This window comes from Dermacentor variabilis, chromosome 2 (assembly GCF_050947875.1).
Source record: "Dermacentor variabilis isolate Ectoservices chromosome 2, ASM5094787v1, whole genome shotgun sequence".
NCBI classification, from domain to species: Eukaryota; Metazoa; Arthropoda; class Arachnida; order Ixodida; family Ixodidae; genus Dermacentor; species Dermacentor variabilis.
In genome coordinates this window covers 75,982,038-76,009,547 of record NC_134569.1, presented here as the reverse complement: position 1 = coordinate 76,009,547, position 27,510 = coordinate 75,982,038, and the positions used below count along the sequence as shown (strand labels likewise).

The window sequence follows — 27,510 nt, the reverse complement described above, 5'->3', positions numbered from 1 at the left end:
AATGGATTTTACTTAAATATTGCGTGGACATCAAAATTTGGCCTGCGTTTATTTTCATATTTTGTTTTCGTTTTTTGTCGTGATTTGAATGTTGTTCTAGTTAATGCAAAGCTTAGGACTCCTGAAATTGTCGAGTACACGAAGTCCTAAATGTGAAGACACCGTCCTGTGTAATCGCCGATCGAGGCTCAACTTTGCGCGAGATTTTATGTTCTTCCGTGTACCATATCACAGTTTCCATGATTTCGACAAGCTGCAGAGCATGACGTCGCGAAGACAAAGCGACGCCGTATACCGCCAGTTTCACGTAGGGGGGGGGGGGGGTTGAATTCCTTACACCTATTGTGTTCATTCTCAATTCTAAAGCACTCTAATTTATTCGAAAAGTGATTAGTAAAGAACTTGTTAAACGGACCTCTAAAGCTTAAACTATTAAGCTTGCTTATCATTAGAGCATGGTGTACACTATCGAATGCCTTGGTCGAGTCCATGAATATTGCTAACGCGCGCCACGGTTGTCTTCGACCAGATTAGGAACGTAATCGGAAAATTCTTCCAGGAGTACGATTGTGTTCCTATTTCTTGCGAAACCAAATTGAGCTGGATTATGCAGAGAATGTTTCTTACAAAACGACTGCATCAAAATGAGCCATCTGCAGAAATATAGTGCGCACGAGCAAGAGAGGTATTTTCCAACCAAAGTTGCGTAAGACAGCTGATTTTGCCTCACATATACATGGTCGACGGGTGCCTTTGTGCTACTGGTTTTAGGATGAGCTTTCAACGTCGTGGCGAATTTTATTGTAGTTCACGTCATCAATACTCAACCGACGATAACGCTTTCGTCTTGAACAAGCAGCTTTTATTTTGTAGGAAGCCTAGTATCTACATAAACAAAGCAAAAGCACTTGATCTGTGAAAGCACTCGAACTTAATTTGCCGAGACGCGGTCGAACTTATGCCTTGTTTTCCAGCCAATTTTTGTAGTACCGCCGCTGCACGGAAGAGGACGCGCACCATTCTGCAAGTCATCCAATGCGATCCGTCTGTAGTTGGTATAGTCTTTTTTTACCGCTTTTATAAACTGACCTTATGACCGACATTTTTAGCTCTTGGGGTATAACGCCAGTATCAAGTATGCCGTTTAGTATCTTTAGAATTACATCTTTCAGCTCTTTGAAATGGATGTATAAATCTTGAAAATGTACTTTGTTTATTCCCGGCGGTTTAATCATTTTCATCTGGCGCATTCCAAAGATACGCTTCACTTGTAGATGGTAGAAAGGAATTGTGTGCGCATGCGCGAACTGGCTTGAACACGCCCGAGTTGCTGTCAATGCTTCCTCTCAGTACTTCCACAGCTGTTATGAATGTATCGTTGCACCTATCGCAAATTGCTTGCATACTTTGGTCGGGAAAGTTCTTTTTGGCCGCATCCTCAATGCTGACGTCTTTTGATCTGCCCATTCGTTCATTTGCTATTTTCCATGTCATTCTCCCGTCTTGTCTGCTCACTGTAAATTGACGCAAGGAGTATCGCCTGTCATATTTTTACAGTCACCAGATTTTGGGGGTAGTATACGAAACTCTCGTCTTCTTTAGTCATCTCCCGGTTGTTTCCTGCATCGCTGCCAGGCTTGGCCGTTTATGTAGCAGATATTCATTATCTCAGGAGTCATCCATTTACGGTGAGGATTTCTTTGCTTCAATGTCACGCACCTAGTCGCTCGGTTATATATATCTTGAAATATTTCAATAGTTTTTCTGTACGCCTTTGAATCGTCAAGAGCTAATAGAGACGTCCGGTTAGTATTCCTGATCAGTTCCTCAACTTTTTTTGTTGTCAAAGAGATCGCGTTTTTCGCAGCTCTCCTCTCCTTCGACATATTTCTCTGAGATGATGACAGCAGCTATACAATAATGGTCGACTAGTTTTAGATTAATCACGCCTGACCTATATGACTGTTTTGCCAGCCTAAATACAGTGTGATCAATGCATGTTTTTGTAATTCTGAGTCCCAAGTGGGCGTTTATTACGTGCGTGAGTCCATATTCAGCTAATAAATTCAGGTAATCAGCAACTGCTCACCCTGCTTCTTGCAGGATATCAATATTCAGGTCCCAAACCAACAAAAGCTGTTTTTCATTCATATGCCGCTGAAGGGAAGGAATCAATTTACTCGAAAACCTCTTAGGATCCTTGCTTGGTGGCCTGTAAATGCCACACAATATGTATGTAACCTCTCTTTTGTTAATAGATAGCCCTATAACCTCTGCACGGTGAAAGTTGACATCGATCCTAGAGCATATCCATGCCTCTTTGACAAAGATGAACACTCCTCCACATCTTACATTTTCCCGACATAATACGTACTTTTGACAACCGTCCAAGTCATAGCAGATCTGCCTGGTTGCGTCCAAATTTACTTTTGTTAAAACAATCACGTCAGTAACCACATTTCGAGACAAGTAAACACAAAACTGATCCCACTGTTTTCTTACGCTTCGTATGTTTATATGCTGTATGCTAATTTCTTGGCTAAATCCATCTTCAGCGATTGCATTTTGGACGTTTTTATCCAATTCAGCGAATGACTCAGAAGAAACTACTAAACTATCTTTTGCAAATCATTCTCTACATCAACTTTATTCGCTGCAGTACCTTCCACCTTTCTAACAAAGATTTTGCCATTCCGCGTCCAGAAAAAATTGTAGTTCTTCAGCGTTGCAAGGCTTCAACATTGCCAACATAACTTTATATATATATATATATATATATATATTTATATATATATATATCCGTCAAATTTTTGTTTATGAAACTCGTATCACCACGAAGGGCAGTTCTATTGCATAGCCACGGGTCTCGAGTGACTTGGTCAGTGAACCTGACAATCATTGGTGGAAATTTATCTTTTCCTGCTTTGATTCTGTGGATTGCTTGGAGTGACTGTTTTTATGGTGCCTGTATTTCGAGCCTTCTGCTCAAGTCTGTAAGTATGTGGTACAAATCATGTTCTGAGCTTCCTGCTATTTCTTGTATTTTTACGTTTTTTCGCCTGGAATACCGTCCGGCGGTATCGACGCTCTCTTTTAGCCGTGCAATTTCAGCGTCTTTAGAAGACAGTTGTTTGGCCAGCTCTGCTGATGCTTCGTTCAATGTTTCTATTGCCATTTCCTGATTCCGCGTCTTATCCACAAGTCCATCATATTTTGAAGCTAGCGTTTCCATTGACTTTTCGATTGCCTCTGTTGTTGCACATTGGCGATCTACTTTTTTTTTTTCAAAGCCTTCCAGGCATACTAAAACTGTGGCGAGCATTTAGCTTCATGGTGGCAATCTGCTTGCTTAACAACTTTGACCCATCTGAGCTTTTTTCGTCTGTAAGCTTATGTTCACCTTCATCGCTGCTTTCAGATTCTAAAGACTGGTTGCCTTGTTTCAATGCCACATAACCTTTACACTCACAGCTAGCGATTTACATTTTTGTCATTTTCTTCGTGTCTATTATTTTTAGCAATTCCCGAGTACTTCCCGGCATGATTACCAACTTTTACATGGTTTACATAAAATGCGCTGGGCATCCTTTTCAAGCACTTTGGTACCAAATGTGCAGTCCAGTGGAGCATAGAATCAACCACAATTATATCTGAAGTTTCTCTTACCTAGAGGCAAGAAAAAAGAACGGTCTCAGCTGTGTTCGATGCCCCACCGGACTGCCAGGGCAAGGTAAATATACCTGGTAGCGAAGCTTCCATAGGAGCCCATACGTTCAAAACATGGCGGTCCATCGGCGGTCCATGGGGCTTAGCGCCATCTGTATGTGGTGGGAACACTTCCGGCGGAAGAAAAAATAATGTGACGCCATGTCCGTTAAAAGCAGAAGTGACGTCATTTTGTTTCGAAGGCGCGAAATTTGTTTTGTTGTTCTTCCTTTGGAGCTATATATTCAAATGCCCCGCCATTCGACTTGATGGGCGTTTCGAGCTTTCAGCGTGGCAAGCGATGCAAGAAAAGGCCAGCCGTACGGTTGTCGAAATCGCATCCCTGCACAGAACATACTTTCTTTGGAGGCCGACGAAAGCTTTAGGTGTAGAGTGCTGATCCTATTGCTGGATGCCAAGCCCTTACGAAAACAACTACACAATTATCTGGCGGTCGTAACTCACTACTTTTGACTGAACAGATTAAGAAGCAATGAAGCTACCCGCGTCACCAAATTCAGACAAACTTCGACAAGCAAGAAAGCAGAAACTGTGAGGGGGGCGTATTTCAACAGGTGATACGAGTGCGCCTTTCTGCCCATTTCAAGACGTGCATTGCATTGCGAGTGATAGTGGCGTCAACGCCCCCTGTAGCGATGGGCGCTGAAAAGAAATGCATTTATTAATAATAATAAAATTAAACTTGTATTTTCTTAACTCGTCACGAATATATAAAATTGACTAGGAACATTATTTTCGTTGAATGAATCTAACTGGGTCTCGTTTGAATTAAAAAACGCGTTTTTCTTTCCCAATGTTTGTTCCCTCCAAACCTAGTCGCGCTTCAATCGCTGCTCCCATAACCCCCCATGCTGATGTCGGTGACAATCTGTACTGAACCGCTTTTCGCCCGAAGCTTCGTGACCTATTTGAATCGACCTTGGCCAGGGTGGGATCCTTCACCGTGTCCTTTTGTAGGTTCGAACGGGCCCAGTCCGTGACGTCACGCCACTCCCAGTTTCCGAGGCGTCATCTCCAACGGCCGTTCATATCTGCGCTGACCAGCTGTGCAGGATGCTGTCTGTAGTCAAGGAATTTCCACGTTGATAGCAGAAACCCACCATAGCAAGTCGCTGGCAGATGCGAAGAAGTACGAATGGGCCTAGAGGGAAAGGCAAAAGAAATGGCCATGCCCGTCACGTGAGGTGAGGTCACGTGCGCGTAATTATCACCCGCAGCCGTGTCTCATTGGATGCGACGTTCTGCTGCTCAGCACGAGACATCGGGTTCCCTAAATGTTCTGCCGCGCTAGCCTTGTGGGGAATACAGCTGGACGATGCGTACTCAAGTTTAGGTGTAGTGAAGGTGTCATATGCATATTACCGCGAACAACAGCGCTAAAGCACGCAGCGCTTGCCACAAGAGGGTAATAAAATAATACAAAGGCGCAAACCAAATACAAAAGCTCCAAATTTGGATCATGTCCCAAAACTCTGCTTCATTCTGGTTTGAAACAAAATGAAAGAACTATACGTTGTCCGGTGTATGCTCTGATACGCTTTGATGTCCTTCCGTGTTGCGTTATCCGTAGGCTAACCTGTCAAAAAGTATAAAAACACCCTTTTGGGCTTATGTTGTCCCCAAATAACGCTGCGGTCACCGTTTAGGTCACCAACGGCATGCACGTCTACATGCGTGGCATGGCGTTCTTCAAAGATAAATATAGCGAGCGCAGAGTGTTGAATAGAGCAAATGCATGCTATATAGATGACAGTTCTTATTTGGGGACAAGATAAACCCTAACGGGTGCAAAGTTTTTCTTTCTTTCTTTTTAACAATGCATGCTCCTGTTTGTTATTTGTCCTGGCGCGCGCACATGATTGGGTCTCTGGCAATGAGTACAGTACAAGAGTTCTTTACCTCAGTACGGAAAACCTGTCCTTTTGGCAATGGAGGATACATATGGGAGGAACCCTGGTACAGTGAACTAGAAGCAATCAGTCTACTATAGTGCAGCGCTGGCGCAACAGGTGGTTTTATTTATTCACCGTATGTTCATCATACGCATCAGCCTCTCCCCGCCCTCCCCACCTATACATGTTTATCCAATGAGCGAACTTTTTTGTGCTATTCGTAAACAATAATCATCGGCTGAAAGCTTATACTGTTTCCTTTGTTATCTTTACGCATGTGGGCTTATCGGTCGCTTTCGGCGTTTATTTTCGTTAAAGGCGAATTCGGGGGTATTTTCTGTGCGGGTGATGTGCTATAGCAATCCTATGTATTCTTTATTGGCGTAAAATTAACGCGGTAATAGAAAAGCAAAAAGCACAGTGGGTTTGAGGTGACGCCGTCATGGCGCAGATACAATCGTTGTACGTCCTGGCCACGCAATTCAGTGAGTACTCCTAATATTTGGCGACAGTTCTGTCAAATAGTGACGTGATGGATTCGCTGCTAAGTGCGTTGAGGTTTTAATTAAATGATAAATGTTAAGACGATCACTTACGACGTCTCACACAGCCCTGACAGAAGCAAAGGAAAAAGAAAAACGTGAATTTCATTTTTATTTTGACCGCAACCAGTTCGTAATGAGCGCAAGTATAGTTCTTGTGTTACTCACCCAAATGAGTGTCGTGTGCTGCTCTCATTCTATAACGCTTTACGATAACAAAATTGTCCGCCTCTCTAACTGTATTTTTTATCCCTGTGTGCCAACTTATGTCGGAGTACTGACATTATTTGTTATAAAGCCGCCGAATTTCCAGAATAAATTCGACGTGCTTTTTTTAATGCATATATTTTTCCCGGTTTTAACCGAACACGACGAACCCCGTCTCATAACTAAGATTCAATATTTTCCCGAAATTCGGCGCACTTTTCCGGCTTTTGTTTCCCCGAGAAAGCTTTTTTTCAGTGAATATATTACAGCGAAGCTGCGAAGGGCTACTTTCCCCACTATCGTGTCCGCACGTAAAAAAAAATAAGAAGAAGAAATCCCAAAGATGATGCAATGCCGGGCCGACCCGCGGGGGAGGTGCCTCTTGCCATCAAGGGGCCCACTTCGCTGGTTATCCTTCTTCACAGAGTGGAATAGCACTGAATTTTTTCTAATGACATTTCACCGATTTTTTCTCGGTGAATATCTGGTTGAATAATTGACGCGCTTAGCCGTGTTGTGTGAAATAAAATTAAGAGAGCGCAAAAAGAAGACAAAGGCACTGACAAGACAGGAAACAGCACAAGCGATGTACGGCTGCACATCCTGCTCCTCAATACTGTAGTTGCATAAAATAACAAACTTTTCGTGAACCAGTCTTTTTAGGAAGTGCACAAAGCCTTATGGCGACGAGTCATGGAAAAAATCAGATGAGCACATTTGATAATCGATCACGTATACGAATTGTTCATATTATTTTTTTAAGTGTTACAGGATGTTTTTCTTTTTAATCGCCTGTTACAGATAGCGTAATTCTAGTCCTTGATATGAATTGTTCGGAGAGGCGGACATACTTGCAAGAAAAATCGAAGCTCACATTCAACGACTTAAAGAAATCACTGCCTACCTTCCTAATTTGCAGCACATATTGCAATTCGTGAATTGCAGCCGATGAGTTAGCAAGACGTATCACTTGGAACTAATTTCCAGAATGACATCAGCTTGGAGATATGCGCCATCAAACTTGCCCTAAACATGCACTGTTGTTCCACTTACTTTTTTAACAAAACGCTTTAACAAAACGCAAAGTAACTGGAACGCCCATGTATTTCCTCCCACCACTTTGGGAAATCAAATCTCGAAAGTGGTGTAATCCTGGAGATTCATTTCAAGTGAATACGTCCTGTAAACTCACCGGCTACAATTAGAAAATTCCAATATGTGTCGTAAGCTAATTAATTAACAAGTTAATTAGTGACATTTCGTTAATTAGATGAATACGTGCTTCGATTTATTGTGCTAGTAATGTCCGCCTCTTCGAATAAACCAGCGCGAGGACAAGAACTATGCTATCTGCCACAAGACAGTTTCAAAAATTTCGGCAGACTTAATGACGATCACCGCGTAGAATGAGATCTTATTTGTAACATTACGCGGGTAAAGTGATACAACGAATATTAATATGACAAGGCAGGCACGACATTGTGGTCACATTTACTGAACTTGTCTCTTACATCCGCGCCGCAATGCGAACACTGCAAGGACGCAAGCCAGGACTGCCTCGACTCCTCTACGTTGCCCCTCTCACTGCTTCTCATTGTCGTCACAGCCAGAGAAAAAACGGAAGCAAATAAGAAATAAACAGAAAGATTGCTAGGGCGGCAGGTCGAAGCCTGATCATGGCCAGACTCCTTCCATCGGAGCGCATGTAAGCTCGCAGCTGCGTGGCGATCGCAGTCTCAGCGCTTTGGTAAAGTTTGCTTTCACTGACAGTTTTCCGTGAAAACAGAATTAATGAGAAACAATTAGGTGTACCCTTTCCTTATATAAACTGAGAACGCTGAACCCTGCAAGTTATAACATATAAAGTAAAACAAAAGAAAATATCTAAAATGGGCTTCCCCACACCTAGACAATTATTGTGGAGAAGCCAGCTTTGAGCTGCGCTTGAGAGTTTGTCTCGGAATGGGGAGTGTCGGGGCCGAATTGTTTTCGTCCGATTCTGCTCATCCCTCATCATCCTTTCCACCGAGTGACCGATCTCGGCACGGCTTCGTGTGATCGAATGACAAAAGACATTAGGAATTGAAAATGAAAACAATCATTACACAATGCGAGCACTAGCTGCTTCCAGGTTCGATCCCGAATGATGCACATTTGTTCCCCGCGTACCTATTTATTAATAATAGTGTTTACAGTTTTCGTAGCGGAGTTATCAGTTACATAAACATAAGTGCTACCGCTACACACGCTGTTGCCTATAATAACAAAGGCGTGAAGCTAGCTTTTTCACACAAAGACTCTGGGCGTGGAGAAGACAGCTTTAAAGGAAGCTTTTGAGCGACGCTCGCAGACATGGACGTGTGTAGAACGCTACCGCACGCGACTTCCACCGTATAACAAGCAAATGTCTTTGGTACCTTTAAAAGTGTTATGCTGAGGCACTGACCCATATATTATATCGCGTTTAGTGATAGTACTACCGTGGCCGATAAGACTGCAAAGGTTCCTCTGTTCAGATGTTCGGCAAACGGCCCACGAAGAATATGGCCTCCCCTATGGAGCCTTCCAGCTGTAACATAACGCGATGCTCGAGGACTCCGGGCCTGAAGAATCGTTGAAATGTTTCCGCTGAGCACGCCTCTCTGAAGCCACGCACTCCACGGTGACGACATCAGTCGCAGCCCTTGAAGTGGCCATCGTTAACGGATGGCGCGCCACCCTTTTCACACTACGGAAATTACATCTATAGAAAACGAGATATATCCTAGCTACTGCACTTCACCTTTCCCAAATACGCATCGCTGGGCTTCTATCACAAGCAAATCTAGCGAACGGGAAGCGGTGGACTGGCGACATGATCACAAACGTGTCCATGACACCGGCAGCCAGACCGTGGGCCCAGAGTATGTGTTGTTGTGCCTGGCGACCCCTCTGAACAAAAGATGCTTCACTGGCAGACAAGCAGCTGTCACGGGTGCGGATCACGCCTCGTCGTTCACTCAAGGCAACTCAATCAGCGTCATCTGAGTCTTACGGACAATCAGTCATGTTCCAGATATTCGGCTTCACGCTTCATCGCTCACTTCAAGACGACAACGCCGCTGCCCCTCGTAGACCAAGAATTTAGTGTCTCGTGGGCTAAATCGCTAGTGGCGAAGAAACACAAGGTGCACTATATATAAACACGGATGTTTCAAATCCAAGAAATCCTCGAATGTCGTGAAAAGATTGGCATTTCGGTTGGCCCCGAGAAAGGAAAAGGGCAACGATTAGAGCCTTTGCAGAATGAGGACAGGACTTGGAAGGAGGCCGGTGAGGCCAGGAAAATTATTGCACAAGAAAAAAGCGCGAAGAATGAAAAATTCTGCAGTCTCCTGAAGTTAGCGATAAGGACGGGCTAGCTAGTTCCTGCTGTTTGCTCTTCATGTCGCCGCAACACTCTCTGGTACAAGTAAGCAGATGCTAGGAGAGTATGTGTTTGCTGGTGGGCAGTTTTGGAAAATCACCTTCTTTAAATGGCGAAATTCAGTTTTAAAGAAGGGCGAATTTTGAAGGCAAACAAATTCGCTATGGAGAATCCAAAGAGCAGGGTCTCCTTCTAACTTGCGAGGACTTGGGCATTTCTGCCAGCTCTGCAAAAACGAAAGCAGCAGTTCTCGCCGTCATGAAGGCCGGAGAAGTGACGGCCGAGGAAGCTTACGAGGCTTGGAATACCATTGTTGAAAGAAATCAAAAGGCAGAGGAGTGCGAGAGGCGCAAGCGTGAAGCAGTAGGGAGGCGCGTGAAGAGGCAGAAAGGCGCAAGCGTGAAGCAGAAAAGCACGAGAGGCGCGAGCAAAAGGCAGCGCAACGGCACGCTCTTAGGATGGCAGACCATGAGCGCAAAAGTCAGATACTTAGATGGCAGATAGTGCGACGCCAGCTCCACACTTTCGGGACAGACGAGGCTATAGACGAGGATATAGTAAATTCCCTCGCCGGTTTTGAACGAGTGTGAGAGAGAGGGTGTCAGCCGGGATCAGTGGATCGTGTTACGGTTGACGTCTAGCACCTCGTGCAAAAAGGATTCTCGCCCGCCATGCCGCATCGAAACAAAGTGTGACTTCCTAATTTGCCATGGTTGTCTCGAGTGCATGCCGGTCTGGCGGAAGCCCCGCAGTGTTTACAAGCCCCTTTTGTGTGTGTGCGACGTTATAGGGACCCTTTCCTCGAGCTGTCAGGCTCTACAGGAGAACTTGCGCGAACCAGCAACGCGTGAAAGAGAGGGGATCAGCTGTCCCCAGGACCGCGGACTGCCGCCTGCAGAGGCGCGCTCGCGAGTACGTCAACTGGGAGAATGGATCAGTCGCCCTTCCGCAACTAGACGCCCTTTCCGCGAACCAACGTCGCATAGAAGAAAGGAAAATCGTCTACATTCCCGGACCTGCAGGCTTCATATCTACGGAGGCGGGACGCTTTTTCCTTGCTGCAGGCTTGGTATCTACGGAGGTGGGACGCCCATCCACAAACCACTCTTTGTGCTTGTCACGTGACGTCGACGGGAGCGAGATTCCGCCCACGATTTTAGAAAGCCTATTTAAGGGGCTCCGAAATGTACTTTTAAATCATTTCATTCTCTTCTCATCATCTTTCACCAACCTTTGAATAAACTGTGCAAGTTTCGCATTAGAAATTGTCTCGTCCTTGCCTGGTCGCCTTGGTCTACCGGATGCCTGCAGCCCGCCGACAACGCCATGCTACCCAATAGTAGCGTCGGTCGAGCTTCGATAAACAGGCATCGCTACAACTCGGCGGCAGCACCATACGCTACCCTAGAGTACGCAACAACCGAGAGATTATCAGCGCTAATCCTACTTGTGTTTTACGAACTGCTTGTCCAAGGAGAAAGCGCGAGACTATGATAGGGCTAAGAAGACTTTGTTCAGGCACTTTGCTCTAGCATTTCACACCGTCTTCGAAGGCCAAAAAGAGAGAGCGGCAGAGCTTGCCGAGGATTACTGCACGCACCGAAGTTTCCGCAGTACGCCGTAACAATTAGAGAGAAGCGACAAAGCATGATTTGGTTCCGGGAAGCAAAATGGCAACAAGTCTTACATAGAATTTTGAACCGGAGACTTTCAATTCCCCTGGCACGCATCAGGAGAAAGAAGGTGACGCACCTAAAGTGCAAGAAACTAAGGCGCCCGCTGACGGTGTACGCGCGTTGGACGCACGGAAGAGAGCTGTGTGTTACAACTGCGGAGGAAAAGGCCACATGACCAGGAGCTGTGAGAAGCGGGTGGTATTTGCCACAATTCAGGACTCCGAGAGCAACTTGCAGCTGTTGAAGCTGTACATGGGACAGCTTTCAGTGAACAGCCGGGTGTGTACGGAGGGGGCAATATCGGCCAGCCTGCCAGAGCAAGTCAGCTATTACTCTTCGAATAGGTCGGAGCAAACGCCGACGGAACGAGGAGAATCCTTCTCCAATATGGGAGCTTTCAGAGCAAAAACAAGGGAGGAGACTTGGAGACTGATAGGCGTATCCCCTATTGAGCAGCGGTCAGAGGACCATGGAATGATTCCCGAGGCAGCTGCGCGCAGTCACGAATCGAACGTGTTACTAGCTGGAAGCGAGGGGAAGACTGTTGAAGAAGAGAGCGGCGGTTTTCCCGCACAAGAAACACAGAGCCCATTAGGCCAACTGTGTACAGAAGTGGCAAGTTCAGCCAGCCTGCCAGAAAAGGTCACCTATGGCTGTTCGGATAGGTCAGAACAGATGGTGAAAAAAGAAGGCATAGGTCTAAGGGCAAAAAGGCGAATGCGGTCAAGGCATCTAGAATCAAACGCTCGAAGCGACAAGGCGACAGAGGCAAATGTATGAAGGTCAAGATCCAGCCGGAAACTGAAAAAGTGAAGGGCAGTAAATCCAAAGCTTTAGTCGTTTATGGGGATCAGCGTGACGGACGTCGCGAAAATGAGAGTTTCACAAAGATTCAGGCATACAAGCCATCGCCTAACTGCACTGCGGATGGAGGCCTCATTATGGAGGCCTCCATGTATGGAGCCTTCCATGCATCTGGAGGCCTCCAGATGGAGGCTTCGTACGGAGGCCTCATTAGTATACGGTCGCAGAGTTAAGCAACAACCCACTTGTAACGTTCACTGTTCACCGAGGTCGCTGCTTGTAGCTTCACAAAAACATGTGCCTCGTTTTACGGTGTCCAAGAGCCCATAGACACAGTCACTAGCAGCGATCAGATCAAATCGGTCGCCATTTTTATACTCAATTTGCACCGACGCACCAGTTGTCACTGCTTACAATACGTATTCCAACCTTTCAAATTCACCAGGCTACATTTATCACATGTAAGTAGTAAATAAAGCAAATATATGGCCTGGTCAGCTGAACACATGAAAAACTCCTACCTTGAATACGCATTTCGTGCCAGAGGACACATTCATTTCTTGGAGTAGTAGAAAGCCTGGTTGTGCAACACTTGTCAGCACAATAAACAGATATCAAATTGCAGTGTCTCTCGCAGTGTACTTAGACATAAGCAGCACATCTTTTGTATCTTACTGCAAGTTACAGAGGCTGCATTTGTTGGAAGTGTTCTAATAACAATACCATGAAACATGCCTCTAGTGTGTCCTGTAATGTTTCATGCATACTTCAAAACAACGCCCACTGGAGAATCATAATCTTGCACCATATGCCACCAGCTGAAGGAAGCACATCGTCTTTGATTGGGGACCACTATATTGTTTCTCACCAGCCACGCAGGCAACAACACCCACTAAGTGCCCTATTGTCAGTACCAGTGCCAGGAATTGTGCCACCTTACAATACAGTGCTGACGAGTGCTTCTCAGTGTACTATGTACATTATATTTAATGAATTCCCAAAAAACTCAATACCTGCAACCTCATGGACTTGATGCTTGCACAAACCTACTGCAGCACTCAAAAGTGCACAGTAAGATTTTAAGCCACATAATTGTACAATTTAGCAACACTAATTGTTTCAGTAGAGAAAGTATATCTTACCATTACTCCTGTTCAGAGCTTCAATGAGCAAACCACACAAAGAGACACCAACTAACAACTTTTATTTTGTAGTGTGCCTGCACAACTCAGTATGAATAGTGTGCTATTTTATGTGTGACAGATGCCAAGAATACGTAAACCAGAAAATGCTCTTGATGCAAGTAGATTTCTAAGCCTTAAAGATACAAAAGTAGACAGTTACAAATAAAATTGTCCTGTCTCAATCAACACTGCTCTGACAAACTAAACAACACTAGAGAGCACAAGGACTGCCAAGAATCAGATATGTACTACATACGCAAGGCACCTTTAAAAATTTCAAAATCTAAGGCCTCCAAATTGATTCATATGGACTAACAGAAACAATAAAATTAAGGCATATCATTTGCTTAAGGCTCTGTGCCTCCATTTTAAATGTAAGCCAGTGTATTAAATGGCTACTAGTGCTGAACAACTATGGCTTCCCTATATGCACTTATTTTGCCACAGGTCCGTTGGCAGTATTACAAAAGCCAGAGTGCTCCATATATCAGAATGAATTCTAGGGTTTTACATGCCAAAACCACAACTTGATTATGAGGCACGCTGTAGTGGGGGACTCCGGATTAATTTTGACCACCAGGAGATCTTTAATGTGCAAGCAGTTGTGCTACTCAGTGTAAGCTAGCAGTCTTGCTTAAAAGTCCTGCAACACACTTTGCAGCAAATGGTAGGATTCATCCCTTGATCACCTCTCCTCCACGCTCCTCCCAGTCACAGAAGCTGCCTCTGTAGAACCGAGCACTGTGAGACATGCAAAGATGTGTGTTACACTTGGTAATGTTACTACAAATATACAGGGTGTCCCAGCTAACCTAAGCCAGAGTTTAAAAATATGGAAATGCCATACAGCTGGACAGAACAAAATTAATGGTGCTTGTCGTCACTTGGAGGTACTCAAACTATTATATTCATTCTGCCTAATTAGATAATTAGCCTTAATTAACCAACCTATCAAATATTATAGTTAGATGAAAAATGTAAATGAGAAAATTGTAGAGTGACATGAAAAACTCCCAATACAGCTTTCTGTTGCTCAATACGTGCTACATAAAAGTGTTTTTCCGAGCATGAAAGAAGCCCGCAAGAACACGCAAAATTGCGCGCGACTGGCCGCTCAAGGCACTTTGCGTGTATTTGAGGGCTTCCTTCATGTTCGAAAAAACACTCTAATGTAGCACATATCAAGGTACAGACAGCTGTATCAAGAGTTTTCCACATCACTCTACAATTTTCTCATTGACACTTTTAGTCTAATTATAATATTTGAGAAGAAGGTTAATTAATTAATACTAATCATCCAATTCGGCAGAATGAAAATAATAGTTTGAGTATCTCCAAGTGACAGCAAACAACATTACCTTTGTTCTGTCCAGCTACGTGGCATTTGTATATTTTTAAACTCTGGCAAAAGTTAGCTGGGACACTATGAATGTAAGGTGAGCTGCTCGATCACATATAGAGAAAGGATAAATGAAACTGTTGCAAGTTGCAATTATAAAGTAACATGCTATGGCCAAGAGATGAGAGTGAACATCATTCTTTCAACACTATGTTGTGCATCTTTCTGAGCCACAAGAGCCTGCAGCCCTGCTTGTGTCAAAGTGAGGCTGGCGGTGCTGTTCTCTAAGCACAACAGATGAAGGAAGAATGGCTGCCCAATCAACACAAAGCACCCACAACATTTTGCAAAACTCCTACAATTCAGTGCAAAGTACTTTCACTGTATGCAACAATGACACAAATAGTTATAAAGTGAGCTTCCCTGCACATAAACACTTATTGTAGGGAAGTCAGCTTTGACACTTGTCTCGGAATGTCTGATCAGAAAGTCATGATGACGACAATGGCAACATTATGGCTACGCTTTGTTGACTGACATCAAAGACAGTGAAGATCCAGCTTTTCAGCAAGAATTCTGAGAATGGCTGCTGCATTGCACACCAGCTTTGCAGTCATGCTCTGCAAGTGAATTGAGGCAGCGATGCATCAAATAGAGCACCTAGCTGTAAATCTAGAAAGCTCTCACAGTGGACACCTTCTCAAGAACCTCATGAAGGCACGATGTTGTCTTTGTTTGCTGCAGTATTGCCTGCTGCGAACTCCAAAATAAATGTGCCAATACCACCACCCTCACAGCCTGTGTCAAGCACACAACACCGTACCTACTCTTGAAATAACAGTGTATAGCGCATCAAACAATCAGCTATACAATGCTGCATGGGCATGAGCTCAATCAGCAGTCGTGGCAGTCGACAAATCTTTCTTAGCATTTTTAGCCTACTTCTCCCACTTTAGTAGGCAGCTGCTGTCTGTTATCTAGCTCCTGAAATATCGCTCTTGCTTGAAAAAAGAAAGAAAGAAAAAGAAAATTACACGTCCGACTGATAAAAGAGAACAAATGCTCTTTTAACTGACTATGCAAAATAAAGTTTTAAGCATGAAAAAGATGCCTATACAATCGCACCCTACTTCATTCAAAGTCAAATGTGCTGAGCCCCAATTCTACAGCGCCAGTGGGTCAAAACTAGCTGCAGTTGGAAAGCTGCGATTAGTGAAGCTTTTTCTGTGGTGTCCAGAGGTGTAGACAATGTGATCTGTAATGGCCCTGTGGTGTGTGGGTGTATCAATGCGATTAGCATTCTTTGCCTACTTCGCTTGCCACATATTGAAAATAAAGGTGTCTTCACCACTATGGTGTGTTTCTACATTGCTTGAATGCTAATTGCATTAATGTCGACAGTCATCATGAAATGGGCTCTGCCAGTCTTTATTTTTTCTTATCCAAATGGCAAAGATAAAACTAAGGCTGAGGTAAGCAAGCAAGTGTCCTGACAATGACACGACAGTACAGCGAAATGTACGAGCAGAAGAAAAAACACGTCAGACCCAGTTTCAGGCTCCTAACTGCTGTCGCAGTAAACAATCGTACATGGCTGGGAAGCATGGGCTCTCCTGACACTGCGAGATCTTAATGTGGTAAATGCTGTGCTCATAACACAAGAACAGCATGTGAGTTTTATTTCTACATCTAAAACTGGAGGTGCCTTTTGTCATATTGACTATCTGCCAACCTGGAAAAGCAGCCTTTGGCACACCACCTCACTTTAAACCTGCCTCTCTGATGATACCAAGAACAGGGTCATAACACCCAATCTGTTGCAGCAATGACACCAAAGAGATTGAAAACTGCAGTCTACTGAAGCTCACTGTTGAGCACATTTGCTGCTTGAAGAAAAAAAAAAATATATATATATATATATATATATATATATATATATATATATATATATATATATATATATATATATTTCTTAAATGCTAACACAGAGCAGCAGCAAGAAAGCTTCACAGCCTAGTTGTAACTCAGGACCACATGGCTCTCTGCATTGGCTGCTTCAAGTGCCAGGCCAACAGATGAGGTTTTTCTGCTATTTATACTTGATTAAAAAGGAAACTACTGATGCAAAATACATAGCTATGTAGAAGAGACTGAAATTTTATTCATCTAAGATATTAGCACTAAAGTTCCATAAGTAATGGAGACTCTTTCAAAGTTGATAGATGCATATTGCAGTCTCAGTTTATGTAAAAGGAAGCAAAACCCAAGTTGCCTTACGCATGGTATCCTCTGGCATGAGCTGTCTGCATGGCACTCGTGGCACGCACACCTTTCCGGCATGAGAAAATGAGGTTAGGATCATCCTGAGAAGGTTTGTCACGGCCATACTTTTCCTTGAACTTCTCTGGTGGCAGCTCCAAGGCAGAACCAACATCATTCACTGACAAACCCAGAGACAGAAAGCACAGGTTTAGTTAGCACATAGGACAGGTCTAATGAGTGAATGAATGCTCTTTATTTCAAAAATAAAATAATGGTAACACATTATCAGTGCCTAGAAGCTTGACATACTGACATGGTTGATTAAAGAGGCCCTGAACCACTTTCTATCGAAGTGGAGAAATGCATTTAAAGTTAAAATAGGCCATTGCAGAATTACTTTGCTGCAAAAAGTACTTCAATGAGTTCAGCAGAAGCAGAGCTATTGGCGATCAAACACTGCCTTCATGGTGCTTCCTCGCCTTTTTCAGTGCCTTACACTGTGAAGGCTACATTGGAGCAGGGCATGCCCACAACACTCCGCCTACTGAATGTCACTGTGGCACACAGTTCAAATTTGGCTTTGGATGTTCATGTAAACTCCACAATTTCTGATTTTGGCACCTACGACGCGCCAAATGTAAGCCAAACGCGGTTGTCATCAGTGAGCTGCAGTGCACTCAGCCAGCTGACTCCTCGCGGTATCCCGTGGCGGCCACGGTATCTACACTATGTAGCAGACTGCAGCTACATGCAATTGTAGTGTGTAGTATGCTCAGCATTTGATTTGTGCACAACAGGGCTTGAGTGAGTGCTCGCACTCATATGCTCCAGTCTGGCCATGCTACGTGGTGCAGACCAACTTTGTCCTGCACCAGCTTGACCAACGGATAGTAGCCACATCCAACTTGCACATTTTGAAGCAATATCAATATCTCAATGCAAAGTGAAGTCTGCCAAGACGTCTAACCAGGAGCAGCCAGGAGTGATTGCATGCTGGCAAGCATGCATGCGGTCCGACTTTAGGTTCTGCGCGGTTCGAGGCCAGCTAAGTGTTCAAAACTAGTCGAAATTAGCAAGATCTGATGGCTACAACACCGATAAGCACGTCTTGGCAACAGCTGCAGTGCTCGCGCACCAGCTCCTGCATTCCTTTCTGCTTGTACAGGCTATCTTGTTAAGCAAGATCTTCTCAGAAGACCACCAGAATTTGGCTGGATCAACCACACATGTCATCAAGGAGCCTATCTTGTCAAGCAAGATCTTCATAGAAGACCACCAGGCGGTGCTCGCTTGTCCCAGCATCACTACTTAAAGGCTGTCTTCATCTGCTGTCGACCAACCTTGGCATCAGCGGCAGTGCTTGCGCATTCCTTTCTGCTTGTACAGGTTGGTTACGATAGCACCTGTCGTCTTCTTTGCTATCCTGTCACTGTCGCTGCTGCCACAAACTGTTTTTTTAAGCTACTTGTAGCCTTGCATAAAGTTTTTGGTGTTTTTTAGTTGAGTGCTGTTATATATGCTCACCTGTGCTTAGCTCGCTAAGATAATAGATGAACTGGAGTCAAGACTTCTTAAACAACGTATGTGGAACACTTGAGGAAGGCAACGCCTCAGTAACTTTTGCAAAGAGCACACAACCATGATGATCTTAAATTGGCTGCATCATGGCCGCAATCAATACCAGCAGGCATTGACAAGCATGACATGCTCAAGCAAAGAGCCCATGCCACAAATTATTTGAAGCTGTGCCTTCTTCATCTGAGAGGGCCTCCAACAACAGAGTCAGTTTTAACTATCTTATGCTGGCAAACTTTATTAATTATGGCCATCGAGGTGGGCAGACACCCTTAGTAATGCACAATGACTCGAATTCACGAATGTGCACAGGCACCAGAGTGCCTGTTTTCACTGTTGATATTGTGAAACTAATAACAAACCACAGCACTCACATGGGATGTTGACACAACCTGGTATGCGCCCATCGTTGACAAGTTCTTTTGGCTCTCTCACGTCGACAAAGAAAGCTTTCCCTTTCTGCAGTAAGTCCTTAACTTCTTCATAGTCACAACCTATGATGCAAGATTTAGTGTTTTAAGCTCTAATGAAAAGTAACCTGTTATTGAAATGACAACAAAAATGAGCATTGCTGTCAGGAACTATAAGTTCCTACAGGTTTCGAGACAAAATTGTTAAAGACATTGATCATTCGTGAAGCATTAAATATGTTGCTTTGCAGAACCAAGCAACTAGAATTCTTGAGCAGCGTTACCCAGAAATGGCCTTCTAAGGTTCACAAAACTAAAATGACTTAGTAATTAAGGTGGTCTACATTCACTAAGGTTTCCAGTTAATGATGAAAATTCAACAGATTTCAAATTACCATAAAGATTAGCCACAAAACTTTCATTCACATGCACAAAAGCTCTTTACATAAACATGTTACAAAAAAGTAAAAAATTTAGCACAATATATTGGCTTCCATTTCCACTTGATCAGCTTAGGGGAGACTTTTACTTCAAAGCAACCTACTGTCCACTGTAACACCTCACAGGAGCAATGGCTACAGCTGAATAAGAAAATTAACGCTGAAAATTATATCCCTGAACCCTGATCCCTCTATAATGCAGCACCAGATTAGAGCCAGATGCAGATAAGTGCAAAGTTTTACCTCCATCAGCCATTGTGAAGAGAGCTTGGTCCTTTGGTCTTCACCACGACGTAGTAGCCCAAATGCAAACGTTGAGTCCTTTTATATAAAACTTGCCTCCCACTTCTCCTCATTGAAGTTAACGTAGACATAATTGCTTTGCAAACAGATCATCAATAAGGTGGTCCATAAAATCTAAGTTTGTCTGGCTAATGACCCGAGAAACGACGTTCCCATTACTGTCTCCCATCAGTACACAAGATCCACTCCCCCAGCATCTCTAATGGCACAAGAGCGTCTCAGCAGCAGCTCAGTAATGGTTCTACCATACAGCAGAGAAAACAAGGTGCTTTAATGACTTACTCAACTTCTCCAATGAGGCAGCATCTTCACAATGGCTTGTGCTATAGGCTGATGAAGAAAAAGAAAATAAAACTAGATAACACAGATGTGTTTTACACATAAATAAAAAACAGTTCTGACTTGGAGCATATTCTGTGTAGTGTGGAGTTCATACAGTCTGGCCTCCCAGACTAGCTGCTAACGTAGCTACCCAAAAGCTTTAAGCTGCAATTAAAAGCAAACTCATGAATGTTTTATAGCATGAACATTGAGTAAGAAAAGTGTGCGAAGTGATATTATCCTTCTAAATTTCATAGAACACTCCCCTTTTACCTTTTTAGATCGACTACAACATAAACAAATGACATAAGCTCACTTTAACTGTAGAAATACATAAATAATGCCAGCCAAAGGCTGAGAAAATGTGCTGTTGTTGCTAGAGTTACAAAAGATTTCAATCATGTGGCCTATGTCTGTGAATGTAAAACATGCAGTAGCCATCAGAAGTCAAGCAAGTTTACTATGAGCATTCCAATTCCAGGTAATACAATATGTAGGCTTTTTATCTGTTCACACACAAAAGCAAAGAGGAAAAATTGACTTTGCTGAACACAAAAGTCACATCAATTACATGTCCTTCCTAGTCCCAACAATTTTTTTCTATTATATTTTGTCCTGCTGTGTTATCAATATATTCTACATCTACTCAAGTCAAAGAACTTTCAGATAACTAATTCATAACCACAGGCAAAGCAGGTGCAATATACTGCAGTTTCTGTTGTAACAGTGGCTGAAAAAGTACAGAATAATCAAAATATGGCTCACATGCTGTTAAAAGTTTTCACAATCCATTTGCATACACCCATTTTATTCGATGTCTGCATAAGAGAGCGCTTCTTTTTTTCATATGGTCTGCTAGTACATGAAATTATCATTATTTGTTGGATCACACATAAATAAATCCAGCTGGATCAAACGAAACCTTTGCCCACAATATTTCATTCTGAAGGTCTCCAGAAAGCTTACAAAAGTTTACTATAATGTCTGAATATCTCTACACAGACTGTGTGCTCATTTTTTTACACTTTTTTTGTTGACTACTGTCTATATACTTTCTGTAAACAACCAATTGGCCGTCCATCAAAAACAAAAGACCGAATGGAACAAATTTGTTAACAATTTTTATAGACGTAAGAACAAGTCTACAAGGAAGCAAAACATATCTGCATAAACTATCTAGAGATTGGGTAATTTCATTTTATGAGGGCTGTGACCCTGTCACTGAGAACCAAAGTGTGACCAATTAAATATTAATCACACAACCTAATTTTGTAGAAGTTTAACAAGAGCCAGAAAAACAAAAGAGATCAAGCAGTCACTTTCTTCTTTTCCTTTGAAAAATGGTTTCATTCACAGACCTTTCGTCATCTGATGCGACATTTTGGCATATTCAGCATTGCCCAGTAGTCTCCTTTTTGTAATGCTCAGTCTGACTGTTTCTTGTGCAAATGTGTAGCTTCTGGAGGTTGAACAGGACCGTAGGCATGCTGAAAGGAACATTTTGTGATGCAGAAAGACATCAGTAATGATATCAGCTCTGAATATTTGACCAGACCGGCCATGTCACTTAGCCCACCTAGCACACCTTGCCCCTTAATGCATTATGACATCCGGTTGAGAATGACTGACCTCCCTGTCTTTCCATCTCTTTCTCTTCCTCCTGTTTGAGAATGCTCATTATCACTTGTGGTGTGACATGGCATCAGCCATACAATGCGAATGTGTGCCATCCGACACTTACTCATCCAAATGAAAGTACTGTCGATACATAACCCCAGAAATATTGGAGGCTACCAGAAAAGGAAAGCCTCCCGGAGGTGGTGCCCAGTCACTTTCCAGCTAGCGAAGGCCCACCAGCATTCCTTTAAGGTGGGTATTCACGCAGCACGTCAGCGTTACACTGCCAGGACAGCCGAAAAAACAAAGGATTATCCACAAGTGTTCTGGTCCGGCATAAATTGTCTTTGCACATCTTGTCACTACCCCAGTTTCAATACCCAGGGCAAGCACATCAACAGTCCTGCGAAGGGCTTTACACTCTTTGCTGAACAATTTTCTTTCATCTACACACCATCACCTGATGAGCATCAACTACCAGACAAATGCTCGCCACCTGTCCAAGGCGAGCAGTCTCCTCTACCACCTTACAGTGACACACGTACACTTATTCATTCATACTTTTTTTTTTTCTAGAAGCACTGTGTTCTACCATTTACAAAATCAGCTCCTCACAAATCCCTCGCCTCGTTGGCATGGCTCATACTTTCTTCAGGATGCTTGCACCTTATGTGCTCGTATTCCTGTGCACTGTGTTTCCGTCCCTATTTGACCATGGGGCAGTGTTTGCTGCAGAGAAATGGGTCCTCATTTCTCCTATCCACAAGGGGAAATCCAAGACTACTAATTACTTGCAACACAATTGCCCCATCTCCATAACATCAATCATATGCCACACATTCAAGTGCATTTAGACAGCCAGCGTCCTCACTTTTTCAAATGCACTAATCTTATTTTCAACATGCAGCATGGCTTCAACCATGACTATAACTGCGACATGGCACTGGCTATCCTGAGCCACTTCACCAGTAATGACAATCAAATGTAAACCGACATCATCAAGCAATGCATTCGACACCCTCAACATTGCTCGCCTGCTGGACACAGGCACGTGGGGCTGCCTGCTTAAGTGGCTGGCCAACTTTCCAACTGGGAGAAGTAAGCCTGTTGTATACTTTGGTGCCCACTCCAATAAAATACAGGTGTCATCAGGTGTGCCTGAGGAATTAGTCCTGGTGCGAACACTCCTTTTGATCTATGTCAACGACCGGCCCAAGGATAATCGTTTTCTTCTCGTGCCGTATGCGGATGATAAGTCTGTCCTGGCCCCTATTGTTTCACTTACTACAAGTCATAACTTGCAGGAGTATCAGGCAGTGATCGAATCTTGGGTCCACGTGAAGCTGCCTCCTGCCAAACTCAGTGTAATGAGGTTCTTAAGGTACCCACAAACCAGCGAAGCCCTCATACCTGATGCACAGTGTGCCACTGCTCGTGCAGAAGTCACTCAGTATTCTGGGAGTCATATTCACGGGCATGTGGACTTTACCCCTCATATTGCAAAGTGTTGTCACCAAGACTTGTCACCAAGAATTGTGTGCTATGTTTTGTCTTCCAGATTTCGAAGCCAAGGAGTCGAGCAACATTTCACCCACTGCACACGTCACTTGTACAGCCAACTCTTGAGTATGGTTGCGCAATGTGGTCACCCACCCAGCAACGCCTAGTGGCCTGTATCGAAAGCTTTCAAAGAAGAGCCTCATGCACACTTTTCACACGCACTGTAGGGTTCACTAAGGTGGACTATGCGACCCGATTGGAAGCAGCTAAATGGTGGTCCCTATACACCATCGTTGTGAGATAGCACGGATGCAGCTGGCTCTGCCACATACTTGACGCCATGGTTTCCTGGAACCTGCATTCCATCAGCAGTGCTTTTGAACAAGCATACTAGTCAACCTGAGCCTCTGCACACAAGGACGAAATGCCATGGCTCCTCCCCCGTCTTAGCCACAGTGCATAATTTCTCCCTTCCCCTGAGTACATGAGCACCTCTCCTATCCACCATTGAAGGATAGAAAGATTTGTGGTTTAAATACTATCGCCACTTTCGCTCATCAAATGGCTCGTGAAGGCCCTTCGCCATGATGATGGACAACATGAACTTTACTGGTTTTCAGAGTCTGTATTGTCTCCCCTTGTCCTTCCACCCCTTCTCCCCTTCTTTTCTATGGCTGTTATGTTTTTCCCCTCGGAGGCAGGCTAGAAGATGCACACATAAGGGTTTTAACATTTCTGTCTACCGTTGCACGCAATGGGAGAGAACATACACTTCTTCTGCAAAGTCAGTATTATTATTATTATTATTATTATTATTATTCATACATATACAGCACCACTGTATTCCCGAGTCACTCAGGTACTCACACATTCTCTAGTTCCACACTCACTGGAGCTGAAAGCTTACTGTCCTCCAGTTTTACAAACACCATATGTAGTCGTCATATTATAACTGCTTATGAATAGTTATGTGCATGCTATACTCAAATCTGGTGACAAGTCATCCTGTCCTTGCCAGAATCAGACCTTATGTCCCTCTTTCACTAATGCATGGATAGTTTCAGTGTCAAGTCGAGAAAATAATACCCTCAGAAAAAGGAGGAATCAGCAGCAGAAGCAGTAGGGTGGCCTTGCAAAAAAATGCAGAAATCAAAGCGTGCGGCATCTGTAAACTTTGCACTTTCACAGAGCTTAAGTTCCTGTTTACTACAGTCATATGATGTCAGAGTACTGATGAAAACACGTTTCTCATGCTGCCTTCTACCATTCTCCTAAATACTGAATCTCAGACTTCGATAAACATTTTTTCCCAATGCGGACCAAGATCACTTCATTAGCAAAGCAATAATGAAACTAGGTGCCAAAGTAGGAACATTACCCAGCTCCTCCTGGGCGGATAGATTTCTAAGCAGTAATATGTGCCTCCAAAGACATCGGGGAGCTTGGGTTCGCAGGATGGCTTGCAATTGGCACAACGCCATAATCTATTGGTATAAAACAGCAAGGAAGGACAACTGAGGCTCAAACAAATATAATGGAAACACAAGTACAAATCTGCACAAAACACATATAGGATGAACTGCAATGCCAAAGGCTGTGTGCTATGGCCAAGGTGTCCTGCATGCATGAGGAGTCCTTTAGGATAGCTTGTTGTGCTCGTCGATTCATGCGGTAACAATGAACATCGATGAGCGCAAAATCAAAGACAATGGCCGAGAAAGAAATGAGTACACAGGACAAAAGCTTGGCTTGTTTAGTCCTTTCTACCTGTCTCAAGTTCAGATTTGCGCTCACTGATGTTTATGTTCAGCTTAAAGAAAACTGTCTGGCCACATGGCCAAAGGGAACCGATTTGCTTGACAAAGGTCATGAACTTATGATATAACACTACACAATGCAGGGTAACAACAAACCGCAGCATTTATATCAATACGTCTTGAAACCTTCGCATAGAACTCAAAGTAACATTAAAAGGACGCTAAAGCGAAGCAATAAATCAGTTTAGACTAATGAAGCATTGTTTGAGAACTCTGCAGGCAGTCATTTAAAAAAAAAATAGTTTGATTATTAGATGATAAAATGAAGGTCCAAGTATCAGTATTCGAATTTCGCGCCGGTACGTCAGCATGACGTCAGGGATACCAGAGTATGTTTTCGCATTTGGGCCGCGTTGGCTGAATAAAGGTTCCAGAAACTTGCCATGTTTAACATTTGGTTCCTTTAGAACACAATGTAGTCAATTTGTAACGCTATATGTATTTAATAGGCCCTAGAAGATGCCATAAAAATCCAAGACGTCACAGCCCCCAGATGCGGGAACTTAAGTAGGCGTCGCCACCCGTATTTCATTCTTGCGCTTTTTCTGGCTTACCAAACGTCTTATCGTTGTTAAGAGTGGTGTTTTTGGTGTTGTAGAACGGTAATTTACTGATGCAGAAGAAATTATTTTTCACTTTAGTGTCCCTTTAAACAAGGTCATCAATTACACTTCATGAACAATAACAAATCAGCAACTGAACACAAAGTTGAGCACATGCCGATACAGATTCACTGCCAATGGTATCTACAGCAGTAGCAATTGGGAGGTGCATATTGTTCGTATTTCTTGTTCTCTGTTGCACTAGAAGCACTAACAATTAATCAGATTCTGCATATTTCATGAATATATGAGCGCAACAAATTGTTAAATTTCAGACAACACACAGGCAGCAGTGAGTTGTAATGCTAAGCTGCCAGTATATATATATATATATATATATATATATATATATATATATATATATATATATATATATATATGAAGCAGCTGAAAGGCAAATGCTTGGTTCGTTTGTCTCAGTATGCCAATGTTTATAAGCACACATGATCAATAAGGTCACAAGCAAACAGCATACTCAACCTGTTTGCACTGGCACCATTTCATTCTTATAACGTGTAACATACACTGCTGAAAACAAACAATAGCCAATATGACCATGCCACATTATCTGAAGGAAAGCGTATGTACATTTCAAAAAATCACTCTTATCTCTCTCTCTTTTCCAGAATGGTTTGCTGAACAGTCTGCACATTAAACGCGAGTGCCCCTGATCTCATAGATTTATTGTTTGGGCCTATATATAGACACACAGTTAGCCATACAAAGTCCTTTTCTGCAAATAGGTCCTTTAATTACATTCAATTTACATTTTCCAATTCAATCCTACCGCGAAGTCAGTACTTCGCCCACTACGGTGTAATGATGGGTACTAGGTTGACGAAATGTTACGCTTCTACTTAATGCCCTGCCAATTCTCTTTGTGCGAAACCAACTGCGAATACTACGTACAGGCCCAAATGTTCGACAGTTCGACAGAAATAAGAGCTATAGTATTGCTGTACACATTAAAGTAATTCCCTCCTTCCTTTAGCAACTGCTCTTCGCTAACCACAACATCCACTACCCACAACGGCGTCACTTCATACCACTTGATACCGATGCGTCGACTGCCTTTTAAACACAGCCACACAGCACCAAAGCACTGACCAAAGTACTAATTGTGAAGTCAAAAGAACCGGCAACGGTTTCGGCAACACCACCTCTTAACAAATCACTCGGCAAGCAAACGAAAATGAGCGCGTGACGGACAGATACACGACTTCGGGATCGGCTCACGTATACGTGCAGTGTTTAATATTAACGCCCGCTTGGTAGTGCTTAGCGCGCCCAGCTGCTTCACTTGGTCACCTCCGAGAGCACTCTTGACGCGGTACATACTTTCGTTCGGACGTGTTCGCTTGCACAGCTATGCCGTTGCCTCAATCTATAAAATAAATGGTTGAACAAAACATTCACATTGTATATTCATGTAAAGATCTGCGATGTTTGTTCATTCCATATATCGTTTTAAGAGAACGCTACGGGACAATCCGACACCGTGAATGGTTAACACGGTGTAAACATTGTCAACGACAAGATGGCACAAAAAAGTATGTTGAAACAAGTGCTGGCCACTCTACAAGTTGGTTTTAGGATATCATTGACCCTACCAGTAGTACAGGGAAGAAATGCCCCTACAAACTGAAAGACGATAGCGAAACCGACATTTCTCACCTTACGATTTTTCCTTGCGTTCGAACTCTAAAAAGAAGCGGCAGCGATGTTGCGATTAGAACAATCGGCTAAATTTATGGCTAAGTTAAGTAATAACTCTCGCTAATTGTAAAGTTTTGTCTGTTTTGTCGCGGGTGGAGGGGCCACCAGAGCAGTCGCCATGACAACGTTACCGACGCTTTTATCCCGGCCGCCGGTACGTGTTGCCGAGTG

General features: G+C 43.4%; 1 protein-coding gene across 4 annotated transcripts; it reads right to left on the bottom strand.

Annotated features, from left to right (window-relative positions):
- Positions 1-13,438: 13,438 nt before the first annotated feature.
- On the bottom strand, positions 13,439-27,465 carry LOC142572118 (rhodanese domain-containing protein CG4456-like). 4 transcript variants are annotated; one of them, XM_075681005.1, is made up of 7 exons: positions 27,298-27,465; positions 24,583-24,688; positions 21,446-21,574; positions 20,049-20,096; positions 18,988-19,107; positions 17,054-17,216; positions 13,439-14,178 (listed from the first exon to the last, which is right to left on the bottom strand). In XM_075681005.1, the coding sequence occupies exons 2-7, from the start codon at positions 24,683-24,685 to the stop codon at positions 14,112-14,114; spliced, it is 630 nt and encodes a 209-aa protein (XP_075537120.1). In that variant the 5' UTR covers positions 24,686-24,688; positions 27,298-27,465; the 3' UTR covers positions 13,439-14,111. The 4 variants fall into 4 exon arrangements, with proteins under 4 accessions (XP_075537120.1, XP_075537119.1, XP_075537117.1 ...); XM_075681004.1 differs by lacking the exon at positions 27,298-27,465 and adding an exon at positions 26,962-27,198; XM_075681002.1 differs by lacking the exon at positions 27,298-27,465 and adding an exon at positions 26,670-26,853.
- Positions 27,466-27,510: the final 45 nt, after the last annotated feature.